Here is a 15,426-nt window from a genome sequence, read left to right on the forward strand (position 1 = left end):
TTGTAGTATCTAAAATGATATATTGTGGGATTAAACGTACAGTGCGGGGTACCATATCAACTGCGTTAACCAATAGAAATCATCTAAAAAGCCCTATGAAGTAAGCCTCAATCGCTATACCAGCAGTAAGACCGTGCGGATTATCCCCTCACTACCTTGAAACTCAATTGGCTCCAAGCTTTTTTCCTTCCATATAATTCAACTCACAGCTGCATTGCAATGCGTTGGGTATCATACCTCGTCGCCTCATGCTCCTACGACAGCTCCAGCGGCCATCCTCACGATCGCTAGCCGCTTTAGCAGCATGGCGACCAACACTAGCAGCTACCGCACCGCTGCACGGTAGCAGCCGCCGGCAAGAATCCAAATCGACTCCTCCCCCTTCGCCTGACGAGTCCGAACCAAAATCCGACCAAGATGACGAGCAACCCACAAGCACGCCCGCGTCTACCTCATCCTCACCGTCCCTCTTCGAAAAGTTCTTCCCCAACGAAGCAAAGCAAGCCCGCCTCTCCTCCAACCCCTGGTCCTCGCCCCTCTTCCCGGAGCCGCCCGACACACCCCCCGAAATCCCCGACCTAAGCGACCTCGACATCGACACCGAACCCACATCCACATCCACCAGCACATCCGGCGAAGTCCCCCTCCGCGCCAAATCAATGCTGATCCTCAGCGCGGCCAGCGCCTCGCTCGTGGAGCCCGACTTCCTGCGCCTCGGGCCGCAGGGGTACCACGTGGAGGGGTGGGTGTCCGGGATAACGCGCGTCGTGCAGGCACGAGACCCGGACACGCTGCGGCCTTTGGGCCACTACTTCGTACTGTTCGACAGCGACGAGTCGGCTCTCGCGTACCAGGCCGAAGTCGCGCGGCTGTGGTCGCTGGCGAAGCGGCACGCGCAGCGGCCCGCGGGCAGGGTGGGGATGCACTGGAGCCGCAAATACAACGACAGCAAGAACAGGGGCGGGAAGGGGAAGGGGCCGCCGGCGGGGGCCTTGCCCCCCGACGTGGCCGCCCAGATCAAGGGCTTCACGCTCGTGCCCCCGAGCCAGAAGTACCAGATCGGGCTCTCGACGGCGGCGAGCACCGCCAAGATCGAGGACCTGGATATCGGCGGGGCCTCGTTCGTGGATCGCCTGGCGGACCGCGCGGGCTCGCGGCACCTGGTTCTGGTGAAGGTCGACGGGGGCCGCATCCCGGTGGACATGCTGCGGCAGGCGATCGAGGAGGACGGCGTGGAGAGGAATCTGGCGTGGCGGGTGACGGACCTGCGGCACGGCATCTTGGCGTTCGGGACGAGCGGTTTGAAGAAGGCGGATAGGGCCGCCATGGAGCAGGCGGATGAAGAAGAGGAGGGAGAAGTGGGGGATGATAGGAAGTATAGGCGATATCCTCGTTTCGTCGTGCCCTTCAGGGATAGCGCCGAGGCACATCGTTTCGTCCGGGGTTGGCACCGGAGGCAGCTCAAGATACGCATGCATGCCGAGGGAGAGTCTAAGATGGTATCGTGGGATGAAACTAGAATACTAAACACCTCGGTACTATGGTGAGATATCCATCGAGTATAGAGGTATAACTATGAGACTCGAATCAACCAAAGTTCATTATCATCTCACATCTCGACACAGTTTATACGAATAGTCCAAGGCGATGGACAAGAACTTTCGGGATTCAGAAAATGACATGCTATTCTTAAGTTGAAGACGAGACGAGAAAAGAGACCATCGAATGCAGGTATCGGTATCAAGACTCTTCGCAAGGACGGGGAATCAAAACAGAGAGGACCGCATGACGACTGGAAAATGTATTAGACCCGTATCAACCAAACTCCGCCAATATAGTTCGCCATCACTAGCCCCCGCCAGGCCTCATTCTTCCTATTGTGCGTATGTGTGCGTGTGAATGTCTATCGTGAAGTAGTTACCGAGCAAAGCCTCCGCCTTGCTTTCTCTTTCTGACTGTACTCCATTTCCCTCTTTCGTTCTCAGGTGTGATACACGTTCCTCTCGTCTTCATTGGTCCATTGGGGGTTGTTTCTTGGTCTCTCCATAAATCATATGCCTCGGTCTACTGCAAACTTCGCTTGATAACAAGAAACCTGCCAGTCCTTCAAATCAGCCTAGCCTAGCTTAGCGCCTCGCCTCGCCTTTACACTTTGACAATTGCTATCTCTCGATTCGAAATAGTGCCTCTTCCTAACCTGCCTAGACAGCAACCTGCTTTAGCAGCATTTCCCTAGTCCACCGTTACCCTCTCCCTGGGCGACATTGACGCCGCCTGACGACGGGGCGTCCGCCTTAGAGGTGACTATGATGCGCTTCTTGATGTCAGCGGCTAGGCTGTAGAAGGCCTCGTCGATGTTGATATTGCTCTTGGCGGAGACCTCGAGGAAGGGAATGCCCAGCTCCTTAGCCAACGCCTCGCCCTGTTCCGTAGAGATGACGCGCTTCTCTTCCCAGTCACACTTGTTGCCGATGAGGATCTTGTTGACGCCTTCGGTGGCGTGCTGTTCTACGTTGGCAAACCATGTCCGGATGTCTGTAAATTACGTCAGCTTGTGAAGACCCTTGAATATTGCTGTGGATAGAACGTAAGCATGCCCCGATGCCCATAGCTCACTCGAGCCCCTCTTTAATTAAAATGGCAGCCTTGCGAGGCGGACAGGCATGTTCAAATAGACCGGGAAGTGGATGACGGTTCTTACTCTCGAAAGATCTTTGATCTGTAACGTCGTAAACCAGGAGGATGCCCATCGCGCCGCGGTAATAGGCCGTCGTGATGGTGCGGAACCGCTCCTGGCCAGCTGTATCCCAAATCTGCAACTTGACGCGCTTGCCATCTAGCTCGATCGTGCGGATCTTGAAATCGATACCGATGGTCGTGATGAAGGACGGCGTGAACGAATCTTCGCTGAATCGCAGCAGACAGCAAGATTTACCGACGCCAGAATCGCCGATTAGAAGGAGTTTAATCTATACCAATCGAACATCGTCAGTAAATACCGGGTGGTTTAGAGGATCAGGCATGGTGTAGAATGGGTTTGATGAGCCATGTTAGATATAGATGCCCTATCTATCTGATCTTGGCGGGCAGTTCGAAGGGAGAGAGAGAGAGGATGTCAAGGGGGAAGAGTGAAGGATGAAGAGTGACGGGCGAAGAGCGAAGAGTGAACATACTAAGAAGTCGTAGTTTCTGTTGCCCGACATTTTGGCAGAGTCGCTCGTCGTAGACGGCTGAGAATGCTTATGGGTATTCGCTCGTTCGTCTTGTTTGTCAAGGGAGGCAATGATGAGTTTCAGGATACTTCTTCGCTACTCTAGGACAAACAACCTAAGACGTGTCGTCAGATGTGGCAGTGGCAGTAATAGCGTATGTATGTAGTAGCAAAGGTAGCGGTAGCGTTAATTGGCTTAATTGGTGACCAGCGGTGGTACATTTAATTGTACCCTTGGTGACTTTTGGTCTTGGCGCAGTACTAGCAACTTTTGCCTGCTTGGGTACTCAGGTGCAAGTTTCTGGACTGCGTAGTTTCGGAAGATGGAACCTTGAAAGGCTCAAGTTCGAAAAATGTTAGTGGAACAATAGGATGGAAATGGATTTGAAAAGTGTGGGCCTTATGCACTAAGTCGGACGAAAAACGGTGTGCATCTCGACAATGCGAAGACTTAAAGGAGTTAATGAACTAATCGGGGTAGCCTCAAACCTTCCTCAAGTCAATGGATGTATCTAACAAGAATTTCCAACTTTCTACCTAGGTAGGTAGAGAGGAGTAACCGCCTGTGCCTAATGCTCTAGGGCTACTATTGCATTCTATTCTAGGTGACCCCTACGACAAGGCAGGTACCTAGTCTAGAACTTTAAAATCCTTAAAGTTAAAAGGATCTAATTGTAGGATACATCCTCTGCGTATCTTGCTTACATAAGGTATACGTGCGGTGGGACTTCTAATGCGTCCACTAATACCGATACGATGGACCTGGCGGTTTAGTTTACTGGGCCTACCTTGATAACAGCTGCTTCATCGAGACGCGTAAAAAAGGGGCTTGTTAGAATTCCATTTTATAGTCCCATATATAGTTGCATAGTACGTATGTACGAAGTAGGCACTTCTTTTTAACCCGAAGTCTAAGATAACTATAAGACATAGCCCATAAGCCGTCTAAGCATTACCCAATAAGTTATTTGACACAGTCAGGGGCGCTCCGCATTGAACATCAACTCAAAATGACAACTTCGCAGTACACGTAACCTACTTTTAGAACATACTGTCACTAACATTGGATTCTTACACTACTGGCCAATAATGTTTTATGATTTGGTTCGATAGACCGACATAACTATCAAAACTGCCACATTTATCTCAGCCACTTGGAATACGCCCAACGTATCCTATCCAAGGCCCGCAATTGCGACTGGATCCCTTTGAGGTTAGCAAGGTCGTCCAAGTCTTCCAGGAAATCCTTCTCAATGTCTGCCGGAATGAGGCTTTGTGCGAGACGTCGTAGCACATGTACTTCACATACAAGGAGACCGTGATCCTTGTACGACAAGAGGTTGTTCGGCGTCGGTGTTGCTTCTGATAAGATGCGGTCAATGTTGCGAAGGACCCGGACGCATTTGCCGGCTCTCCGGGTTTCGCGGAATCCTCGTTTGCTCCCTAGAACACCTCGGAGGTACTGTACCACTCCGACAGACACGAGAATACCAGGTGTAAGTCCTACGAAGCCAAAAACAAGTTCTTGGCTTCTTAGGAGAGCATCAATACCGCTCATGGCAACTTCGATATCGACCTTCGTCTTCTGCACCTGAATAAGCAACGTTCGGACCAGGTCACCTCGGACGGTACCCCTGAAAGGGCTACGCAAGTCTTTTTCGTACGCGCGAAGAATCGGAGTCACATCTCCCTCTCGGACTTTGGCCCTGATTTCGGCAACTTGCGATTCCGATAACGACGAGGCACCGGTTGCGGCACTTGGCTTGTCAAGCGCGAAGTCGACTACCATACGCTCCAGGCTTTCTTTGTCTGCCTGGAGGCTATCACGGCTCATAATAGCAATTTCGCTATTTGCGTCATGGCGAATGGTACCAATAACCTTACGAACAGGATCGATAATCCAGTTGAACCAAAAGTCTCGTACAGTAACACCGAGATCCCTTATCCAATGTATGATCTCCTGGTTCTTGTTGACAAGTATTCGCAGGATCGTAGTTGAGGAGAAGAGGAGTACTGTGGCCGGCAGCCAATATCTCACGAGTCTCGATGGCCGTCCATTTTCTGCCACGAGTCTCTCTGCTGCGGAGAGGTGTTCCGGCAAATGAGTATCCAATAAGTCCTGGATCCTTTTAGCTACGATTGCCGGACGGGTAATCTCATCCTCCTCAGCTTGGATCGATAACTCTGGATCCTCCTCGACACCAGCAAAAACTCGATCCTCAAAGTCGGCAACCCCAACGTTCAATGCTAGGACGTCCTTGAGTACCATGTCCATCAAAGCCACGCTTCGCTCAACGACCCCTTTCCACTCTTGATTTGCCGAGAGTATCATATCACTCTTTCCGTCGTCACTACCGTTGCTATTGAACACGAGACCTTCGTCGATTAAAACACCTAAACCACTTGATGTCATTTCCCTAAGCCTCTTCAACTTAACTTGTTTCTTGCGGGCCTCGGAGCGACAGAGAGCAACTGGCGACATAATTGTTCGGTGTATATTGAGAAGCGACCTTTCTCGTATGGTCTCTCTCACGATGCCGTAGAACTGTCTCCACCGTTGCGTAATGCTATTTTGGATAGCCTCTGCATGTGACCCATGTTCGAAGCCGCTAATTGAAGCGTCACCAGTCGCAAATTGCTGGAATCTGATCTTGCTGTCATGATAGATATCCCTAGTCCAAGCCCAAAGACGGATAGGAGAGGTTTGCACCATGTAGAAACTGCTATATGTTGGGGATGATACTACGTCGTCCCAATACCAGATATGGTCACTTAGCGGGATAATTTGATCTAGCAGTGTATCTAGAATGATACCGTACGTTTGAACAGTGGCTTTGCTAACCAATATCCATTCAAGCTCTGCTTCATATTGATTCGCTGATATCTCCTCGCCATGTTCTGACAGCAAGTTTGACTGGGATAGGAGAGTCTGGACCTGCCGTGCAGGGAGGACGCTTTGCGATCCCGAGCCCGCCGATAATGATTTGATGATCTTCAACAAGTCCTTCACACGAGGACTATCCAAATCTATGGAGGCTCGAGTGGCGTCATAGCTTGTCAAGTGGCTAAGCGGGACACGGTCCAGCTGCGCGTCCAACCGTCGTACTTGGCTAAGCAATGTCTAAGCCTCGTCATGGCTGATGGCAACGGGTTGGGGTATGAAGAACTTACTCTGCCACTAGGGACATTTTCCGCCTTGTTAGCTAGGACAGCGGTTCTCAGAAAGGGTTATATGGATCGATGCTCGGAGGTACGGTCGGACATAACTAATACTCTGGCTCATGTCATGACAGGGACCCGGAGCTGTCTTCGGTATTCCGTTGTCTCGGTAGATACCCAAAATTAGGGCAGGGTTTAGAAATTTGTTCGACCCAATAGGAAGGCGAATTGCAAATTTCTTGACTTCGTCTAGCCGACTCTTGGTAAGGTATTCAAGAGTTAAAAGGCTAGGATCAAACGATAGATGAGATTGCGGTGTGCGGGAGTGGAATATTTTACACAAGTCGAATGTTCGTCAGTCGATGTTTACTTCGAAGATTCGTTCCTGTCAGATGAGGTCATATGTAAAATCTTGGAAAAGAGAATTCCAAGCTATTGATTCGCGATAGACAAGGCTAAAATCTAGTATAATTGTGAAACTCTAGACTTAATTGGGTAAGAGGCACGGCAGTTTGGATTAGGTAAGATCAGTGAATTAGACAGTGAATGCACGGTGAATGCACGGTGAATGCACGGTGAATGCACGGTGAATGCACGGTGAATGCACGGTGAAATAACAGTGCACTTAGGTAATACTGAACTGATCGGGTAGGACGCCTTCCGGTCAGATGACTGCCGTAGATTATCCGATAAAGTTATCAGATCAGGTCCCAGGTTGGAAATTACCTTCAGTTCCTCAACGCACTAACAATTTTTAAATACGAATACGACAGCCACTTAAGTCTCACAGATGCGCGTCCCCTAGTAAAATTTCCCCACAACGCATCAAGCGGGACGGGAAGAGCGAATTCCAGGTGGTCTCATTGTGGCAGCATCCCACTGATTGGTCGTACGTCTAGTAATAGTCAGGGGCCCTTGAAAGTCAAAACCTCTAATCTACTCCTTATCGCTTTCCACCGCCCCTAATTTCTCGAACTACAACAAATATCCGTCGTCTTCTCGACTTTTTTTTTCCCATTCCTTCCAGAACATCCTCATAACCAACCTAAGTACCTTGGCAACTTGGGAACATTATCTGGTCTTCAATTGAGGGAAGGGTCATTTCGAAGACGTCGATATTTCCGTAATTAGTCCACCATGGCTACAATGTAAGTCGAGCTTCCTCATTCGCTCGTCGCGTTCCGATCCAGTCCAATGTACTAACTACGCGCTTTCACAGCAATGCTACCGTCGTCGGTGCATTCACCAATTACGACACGTATATGGGTGTTTTCGAGGAGGTTTCTAAGTACAATGTCCAACTCAACATCGTAGAGCGCTTGTGGGCTGTTAGTTCATCCCCTAAACACCCTAAACACCGCCGGGCCAGGCACCGTACAGTAACTGACTCGCTATCCTAGGCATGGTATCTATGGATGCAGAATGATACGCTAGCGACGGGAATCATGAGCTTCTTGATGCACGAGATCGTCTACTTCGGCAGGTGTATACCTTACATGGTCCTCGACTGCATTCCCTACTGCAACAGATTCAAGATTCAGAACCAGAAGATTCCGACATGGAAGGAGCAATGGGAATGCGCTGCCCTAGTTCTTCTCAGCCATGTCACTGTCGAACTTCCTCAGATTTGGCTCTTCCACCCTATCGCTACATACTTTGGCATGGACTACGGCGTTCCCTTCCCTAAGATTCAGACGATGGCCCTGCAAATCGCTGTCTTCTTCGTTATGGAGGATGCGTGGCACTACTGGCTCCACCGGGCTCTGCACTACGGCCCTCTGTACAGGATGATTCACAAGCTTCACCACACTTACTCCGCACCCTTCGGTCTCGCCGCTGAGTATGCTTCGCCAATTGAGACTATGCTTCTTGCGCTCGGAAGCGTCGGAAGCCCCATCTTATGGGTCTCTATCACCGGCGAACTTCACCTATTCACCATGTACGTTTGGATCATCGGCCGTCTCTTCCAGGCCATCGACTCGCACAGTGGATACGACTTTCCCTGGAGCTTAAGGCATTTCTTCCCCTTCTGGGCTGGTGCTTTCCACCACGACGTCCACCACGAGAAATTCATCGGCAACTACGCCTCTAGCTTTACATGGTGGGACTGGATGCTCGACACCGAGTCTGGCCCCGAGGCTGCCAAGCGCCGTCGGGAGAGGATGCTGGCCAAGAAGATGACCAAGAAGGCTCAGTGAAAGGCTCAAATATCCTCGCAATGGGACATGATTTGGGATATGAGGCGGGTCAGCTAGTGATGACTTTACGCCAGTCCCTTTGAGAACACTTGCTCCTGGGTATCAGAAATTGCTGGCCACTGACGGAGGACAAGTTTACCAAATTGCACAGACGCAGCACCTAGTGGCCCCCCAAAAAGCCATTCTACGATTTGCGTCGATCGTTAATACTATAGACTCGGACTGGCTGCCCTAATACACCTTGTAATTAATAAATAACGAAGAGAAGAGAAAGCTACTAGCATAGATTAATATCAAGCTCGGCGTCCTTCAATGGAGCCAAAGCAAAGTTCACACAAATTTCCGAGTTTGCCCTATGAGTGTGAATGTACGCTTGTGATGATCATGTTCGTAAACTAAGTTTTGAGTGCTGAGGTATCATAGACGATCTAGCGTAAGTTTCAAGTATATACACTATACACGTTTGGTCAGCTTGAAATGGTCAGCCTTAGGTTGATCATCATCATATAGATCGGGATAAACTTCGAGCACGTATTCGATATGGCCTGATGTTTAAATGCGTATGACCTCTTGAGCCCTCTATTTTTTAGGTGTGCAGCAGTCGCCAGCATTAGTGACCGCGCGGTCAGCCACCTGCTTTAGCACACAATTGTCATCACCGCCACTAGCCTCCTCAATAATCTCACCGAAGTCTTTCGCAAGACCGTCGCAGATGGCAGCCAGCTCGACGTCCTTAGTAGAAAGGCCTTTCGGGTTATGGGTCGTCCACCGAATATATGTCGTATTATACACCTGTGAGCCGATGACGAGGTAGATGAGTCAGCAGTTGTATATCATCGGTAAGCAAGATGAGGGCAGCCATGTGATTTTATATCCATCCAGTAGGTCCACGATAGAGCGTGAGTGATAGCACTAGCAGCTGCTTTCTCCACCTCCATATGAAACGAGGATGGCAATTCGTAGCTCGAGGCTGACGCGCGTGTTCTAGAACTTATGCTAAATCGATACCGAGTAGCACATGTGGTAGATACAAATCTCTTCTGTTACCGAGATGGGGTAGCGGGGGGTTCGCCTTACGTTGGACCATTCTGGATGATGATTCTTTAGCTTGCATTGCAGTGACACTGCAGTCATGAAGTCCTAAGAGATCAATATTGATTAGCAAATCCCGTCTTCGCTCTCGCTTCTCCAAGACGGACTATGAAGCGGCCTTGGGACGGCTTTGAGGATGATGCGATGGTAGAGATAATATAGGCTTTTCGGGCATCAGCGGCGCCCGGGATAGACTACCCCGGAGCCTTATTGATACCAATTCATCCAGCAGGCGGCTATATCAATGATATTGGGACCCAAAGGCCGACACCGGCGAATAGGGTTTCGTTGGCGTCAGCAGGAGACGATTGCCCTCTCAAGATCAGTCATGGCGTTACATGGTGGTAGGCCACGGCGCATTTTTCCTGATTCAAGATTCGAAAATTGGTCCCTCGTGGAGTGTAACACCCTCCGGGATTCTAATCACGGTCTCCCGTCATCAATGCCCAGAGGTTGACCGATCATGCGAACCAGCGTCCAAAAAGAGCCAAATCTGGCGACAAGGCAATGGTTTGGAGTTTGCATGCTTAGCCCGCCGGCAGTTCTCACTTTTCCTCAGTCTAGGCTCATCGTCCGACCCACTACCACATGTATCAGGGTAAGGTAAGGAGAGACATAGCGCAAAGGTTGTTCCAATGAGGACTCTCGAGAGTGGTTGTAGTGGGATAGAACAAATGTCGTATCCAATGCCGTTCTCAGAAAAATGGCACGACAAGAGAGACGGGACCCGACGGCTGACTTACCCACGTCTTCGCAAACGTCTTGAACCTAAAGCTCCTTTCGATACCTTCGCCGCCGGGAATTAGCTCCCACCGGCCGCCGCGACTTGCTGATGCCAGCAGAGGTTCCAGAGCCCGCATCAAGACCGGCTCATCGACGCCAGCGGAGAACCGGGGCGCATTAGCTTGCGGAGATGTCGCCATAGCTATTGAGCTAGAGAAATCTCGCTGCCTCTGATATAAGAAGTCCTGTACGCAAATGCGTGCCGTTCCATGGATCTTGCTTGAGGAAGCTACCCTAGCGCAGCGAAGCAGAGGGCGCGCGTATCGGTTGGACATTAGGCGCGATGTAGCTATTATTAGATAGTAAATAGCTTGTGGTGTAACATGTGAAGTCTCCTCGTATGACTGCTCTCCAATCGAGGAAGCAGATTGCGAATTATCCTGGTTTGCTTCCGTTATGATCGTGTGGGGATATGTATGGGTAAGCGAAGTTTGATATCAGATTGGAGAATTCCCAAAGTGATTTAGGTAATCAATTGCACTATGGATAGAGGTAGTTTCTACAAGTCACTTTAGGGTGGCCTAAGCTTAAGTTTGTGTTACCTGCTCAGCGCTCCAGTTAAGTTTATAGTAGCGGTAACATTTGTGTGACTGGAGATCCCTCTTTCCAAGAAGTTAAATTGATGACAAACCAGAGCAGTAGTACCTACATGTATATGTATGTACCTGTATAATACCTAGTAGCTTCGATCCCATTTCTACTTTACATATGTATGTAGTAGATATTTAGCAATTGATACCGAACAGTTGCATATGGTCATCTGTTTCAAGAATTCCCATATGGGGTCGCGTTATTATACCCAATTCAGTACTATGTAAGCTATCCCTTTCTAGCCTTCCCAAATCCGTATTCGTCCGTATCTGTCAGCAGACAGCGGTGACAGACTCTTAGTGTAGTACTGACCGCCTGAACAGACGAGGACCTATTGAGATGGGACGATGAGACCTCACATTACAGCACCTACCGGACGACAAAATTACCTCCATATCAATTTCGCAATATGTACCTAGGCGATCATATGTGGTCTTCAGCTTACATGCGACTCGGTGGGTTCCGGGATAGCAACCTGACCCTCCCACGTGGGCGCCTCCTCTCTTCCCGCTGCAGGCATGGCATTTTCGTCGACATGATACACGCCACACGTAACGGTATTGGGGATTGACCTATTCATTCCCGGCTACAAGGCTGCCTATCGTAATCAGGGACACCAATATCTAATGCACTGGACGATACTCTGAGTTGTTCACTTATCGTGTGTGACACCATCGTGCCCTGTCGACTTATTTTAGATGATAGAAACCCGAGGGCTGGAAGGGTTGCTCATCTTCGCTTTTGGAGTCTAGCGGTCTGGCTATAAAAAGACGATTTCGGAGGTTCCAAAATCGTGTTCCTAGTTTCTAAACTCCGAAGGTTCAGCCTCTGCTAGGGTATCCTTATTCTCGGAGTTTCAAAGAGCCAGTCTGTGCTTCCAAGCCTTACGCTCCGGCTCCTTTAGCGAATGCCTTCTTGGGGCAGAAAGAGCCTAAGTCGAAAACTCGTTGAGGCATCTTGATCTTGGTATATTTAAGCCGTTCACAAGCGGTACAGCCATCTGTAAGTGTAGCTCGTAAGCACCCCGGATCTAATATGGGTTAACAGCCACCTCCTTCATAGATCTTACATAGTATACCTAGAGAGGTTATTCGTATCAGCCACATGACTTTCTAATCTGCCCGACTCCTAACAGAGCCTCTCGGAATTCGAGATGGTTATGCTAGAGTATCAAGTTGCTTGTTCCTTCCACGCCGGCGGCTCTTCTGATCTCCGGCAGGCTCTCCGATGTCGCTTGAGTTTCTCCTTGACTGTTGAGTAGAATCTCCCCAGTGTAGTTCGCAGCTTCCAGCTTTGCTCCTTAGATCTATGAATCCTCCACTAGTATTGGGGAGTGGCTCAGAGGAGTACAATGCATGGTGTCCATTCTCTGTAGGCATATCCTAAATGTGGGAATGACCCTGAAGATATTCAACAGAGAATCAACAACCTGTGGAACGGTGAACGGAACTATTTTGCCCTAGGCTAGACAGTCGAAGAAGCTACCGAGTTGATGAAAGGAGAAAGGCGCCGCTTTCAAATTTACCCCGACACCTAACCAATGCCTCTACCATCCCCTAAAGGCCTAGGTCCCAATTTGAACAGATATTCGAGAAAACAAAGCTCTCGACTAAGTGAAATAGTCCTGGGCCAAGGCCAAGCATTTAATCCAAACCTTATTTCAGAATGGATAGTCCATGGCATGTGTTCCTCTTGCGAGAATACTACCAGAGCTTCATCATGTTATTAAGGGGGGATTTAGTCCGTCACGATCGTTGAAGCTGACTCCGCAGACTTCCGATGTCCTAGCCACTCAACCCAACTCAACTTCTCGGAGCAGATGGTGAAGAATATGCCATAGTCTAAGTATAATAAATGCGGTTACTTCCAGTCCCATGAAAGATATTACCGTACCTAGGATAGAAAGGGAAAGCCGTAAAAGCTGCCGTAACCGACGCTAAGTCACAGTCATACCTGAATTACCCCTATAGTGACATAGGTATTACAGCTAACCCCAGCACGGGTGTGTGTAGATCACACACATATAATATGCAATGTCAGCACCAACATTGTCCATACTACTTTGATAAACTTACGTTCCGCATTCCCAATCGGGCCCTTTTGCAGACTAGCGAATCGTGACTGGTTGGTTATAGGAGATGACTTGTCCTGAGCTCATTAGTCATTATGTGTAATTGGCCATCAACAACTTAAACGAGTAATACTAAGAAAGCGGGTTAGCGTTATCTCCGTAGTGGTCAAGATCTCTCGAAAGGTGGAACATGTCGTGCTGGAATAAAGCGAAAGGTAGTGCTCACTTTTCCCGTCTACACACCGAAATTCCGTTGTTTGGAAAAGCCTACCTATTCGAACTCGTCCCAGAGCGCAAGGCTCGATGTCTCAAGTTGATCTCGCTTATGTTATGTTACTAAGTATAAACTTGAATTTAACGTTGGCTCGTGAGACGTAACAGTGTTGGCATGTTGGCCATTGCCGCCCAGTCACACAGCATTTCCGGGCCGAGGGCGACACGTTTCTGCATTGAAATTGCAACATAAGACTTGGTTGCCAGTATAGGATATTATGATTACTAATTCTATGCTGATCGGATGGTCCGTCTTTGTTACTATCCGGGATGAACTCTTCGTCTAGCAAGTCTGGTGATGCTGGCATGACGTCGAAGTAGCGCCGAATGTCGAAAGCAGTTAATAATCTCCAACTCCAGCTATAAGTAAACTCCAGGTACTTATAGCTGAGCCGACATGCTCGGATTCAGATCGGGCTAGGATATAATTCGCAAGCGCGTGTGGGTAAACCACTAAATACCTAGTATGAATGATGATAGGACACTGCTAGCTGAGGGCAACGGGGTTAAGAGAGTTCTATCACCGAATTCTTCTCCAATTTCAAAACGATGGGCGGTCGTGCGGCACGGTGACTTGAGGCTTTCTGCATAAAACAAAAGTTCAACAAACCATTTTCAGGCATCAATACTACAATGCTACTCACTCGCTCTCGAGTTGCAGATACATATAGGACTGTGCAACCGAGCAGGATTATACGGGGTTAGCAACTCAATGGCCTTGCCATCCATAAAAGAGACAAGAGAGAACTGTTACACAGAATAATCAGTAAGCGAGTAGGTACTTTTGGTCTCAGTAGACTGTGTCTCGCATTGGAGCTTTGCGAAGCCTTCGGGTCCTGCCTTTTTTCCCCCCCATCTATCGTTTATCATCGTGTATCGTGACGGGATGGTTCAAGAGCCGGACGATTCCCTATCAAGACATGGCATTTTCCTGACGACGCCAATACATCAGGCAAAAATGGCTGATAAAAAGTGACACAACCTCTCAATATCTGGTAGGTGCGGGTGGTGGAGGGGATAGATCGACAGGATTACTAAAGAAACGACGCGATAGAACCGGCTTTCCGCCTTAGGGTTGTTTAACGTGTAGACGCCATAACGTCTCTGGTTGCTTGGCAGCGAATAGAGTAAGCGAGCTGTGGGAGACGCGCAATTAAAAAAGCCAGATACGGCGAACGACAAGAAAAGTTCTCCAGCTGGAGCGCAGAAGAGGAACGAGGAAGACCTTGTTGCCGACGACCGCCGTAGAACGCCAAGACTCCTGGGGAGGTGCGGGAATATATTGTCCTGCGAATCAATCTCGATTCTTCCAGGTTGTTTGGGATTGGACGGTGCTATGCGAGATCCAACATACTACCTACGTACATACATACATACATACATAGACTACCTAACTATGTTCTGCTATGCTACATACGTACATACATACATCCGCCCACCCATACATCCATACGGGACGTACGTAGTATGCCATCAAAGAGATATCCATTGTTGATTAGGTATGGAGAAAGTTGTTTACCTAGTCGACACTCGCATTTATGCCTGTTCGCGGTGCATATTACCCGAAAAGGAAATCAAGAACGCTCCCAAGTTCCAAGGGTTTTGAGGCTCCGAACTTTAATCTTATCAAAAGATGAGGATTACCTAAAGAAGCCGTGTGTTAGGTACGTATGAAAATTACATAATTATGGTCTCACACGCGACTATTATTACTAATACACATACTAATACTCCAGCGGTACTTGGCTTCCTTAGGTATTATGGGTACTGGCATTGAGGCAACTAAATCCAAGGCCTTTGATTCGTGAGATTTAACTGGTTTGCCCGGAAATAATTCATCAACCCTTGATGATTTGCTATTGACCGTTTTTATCCAATACGGTAGGAAATCAACCAGATCGCGTTACGGAAAAGACCCTTGGATATTCCCTTTTTCTACCTAGTCCGCCGAACTCCCGTCGTTTCATTGTCCAATCAGCTGAGCATCGCAAGGGACCCTGCACATAAAAGCAGTACATCTCGATACCAGGTCGCCAAGATAACAGGGA

General features: G+C 48.9%; 5 protein-coding genes across 5 annotated transcripts; 2 read left to right on the plus strand and 3 right to left on the minus strand.

Annotated features, from left to right (window-relative positions):
* Nucleotides 1-24: 24 nt before the first annotated feature.
* On the plus strand, nt 25-1,636 carry F4807DRAFT_81774 (uncharacterized protein). The gene has a single exon (XM_048003525.1). It carries the CDS (start codon nt 249-251, stop codon nt 1,545-1,547), a length of 1,299 nt encoding a protein of 432 aa, XP_047854533.1. The 5' UTR covers nt 25-248; the 3' UTR covers nt 1,548-1,636.
* Nucleotides 1,637-2,218: 582 nt separating this feature from the next.
* F4807DRAFT_460302 (ras-domain-containing protein) lies at nt 2,219-3,203 on the minus strand (the record flags this gene model as incomplete). The annotated part of the gene is made up of 3 exons (XM_048001506.1): nt 2,219-2,535; nt 2,702-2,969; nt 3,174-3,203. 3 exons carry the CDS (start codon nt 3,201-3,203, stop codon nt 2,219-2,221), a joined length of 615 nt encoding a protein of 204 aa, XP_047854534.1.
* Nucleotides 3,204-4,352: 1,149 nt separating this feature from the next.
* F4807DRAFT_460303 (ATP synthase regulation protein NCA2) lies at nt 4,353-6,399 on the minus strand (the record flags this gene model as incomplete). Its single annotated transcript, XM_048001507.1, has 2 exons — nt 4,353-6,321; nt 6,383-6,399. 2 exons carry the CDS (start codon nt 6,397-6,399, stop codon nt 4,353-4,355), a joined length of 1,986 nt encoding a protein of 661 aa, XP_047854535.1.
* Nucleotides 6,400-7,325: 926 nt separating this feature from the next.
* Nucleotides 7,326-8,908, plus strand: F4807DRAFT_425336 (methylsterol monooxygenase). The gene is made up of 3 exons (XM_047997960.1): nt 7,326-7,518; nt 7,590-7,698; nt 7,771-8,908. The coding sequence occupies exons 1-3, from the start codon at nt 7,508-7,510 to the stop codon at nt 8,566-8,568; spliced, it is 918 nt and encodes a 305-aa protein (XP_047854536.1). The 5' UTR covers nt 7,326-7,507; the 3' UTR covers nt 8,569-8,908.
* F4807DRAFT_425339 (transcriptional coactivator/pterin dehydratase) lies at nt 8,909-11,005 on the minus strand. Its single transcript, XM_047997961.1, has 3 exons — nt 10,404-11,005; nt 9,646-9,708; nt 8,909-9,360 (listed from the first exon to the last, which is right to left on the minus strand). The coding sequence occupies exons 1-3, from the start codon at nt 10,716-10,718 to the stop codon at nt 9,148-9,150; spliced, it is 591 nt and encodes a 196-aa protein (XP_047854537.1). The 5' UTR covers nt 10,719-11,005; the 3' UTR covers nt 8,909-9,147.
* Between the last annotated feature and the right edge of the window lie 4,421 nt (nt 11,006-15,426).

This window comes from Annulohypoxylon truncatum, assembly GCF_022578515.1.
Source record: "Annulohypoxylon truncatum strain CBS 140777 unplaced genomic scaffold F4807scaffold_15, whole genome shotgun sequence".
In the NCBI taxonomy this organism is placed as follows: Eukaryota; Fungi; Ascomycota; class Sordariomycetes; order Xylariales; family Hypoxylaceae; genus Annulohypoxylon; species Annulohypoxylon truncatum.

Excerpts from the sequence above, each read along its gene's own strand:
- F4807DRAFT_425339 (XM_047997961.1), bottom strand. The coding sequence starts at position 10,718 with ATGTCCAACCGATACGCGCGCCCTCTGCTTCGCTGCGCTAGGGTAGCT. Across the intron at positions 9,709-10,403 it reads AGACGTTTGCGAAGACGTGG|GACTTCATGACTGCAGTGTC; the intron begins GTAAGTCAGCCG and ends TTGATCTCTTAG. Across the intron at positions 9,361-9,645 it reads ATCATCCAGAATGGTCCAAC|GTGTATAATACGACATATAT; the intron begins GTAAGGCGAACC and ends ATCGGCTCACAG.
- F4807DRAFT_81774 (XM_048003525.1), top strand. The coding sequence starts at position 249 with ATGCTCCTACGACAGCTCCAGCGGCCATCCTCACGATCGCTAGCCGCT.
- F4807DRAFT_425336 (XM_047997960.1), top strand. Across the intron at positions 7,699-7,770 it reads TCGTAGAGCGCTTGTGGGCT|GCATGGTATCTATGGATGCA; the intron begins GTTAGTTCATCC and ends TCGCTATCCTAG.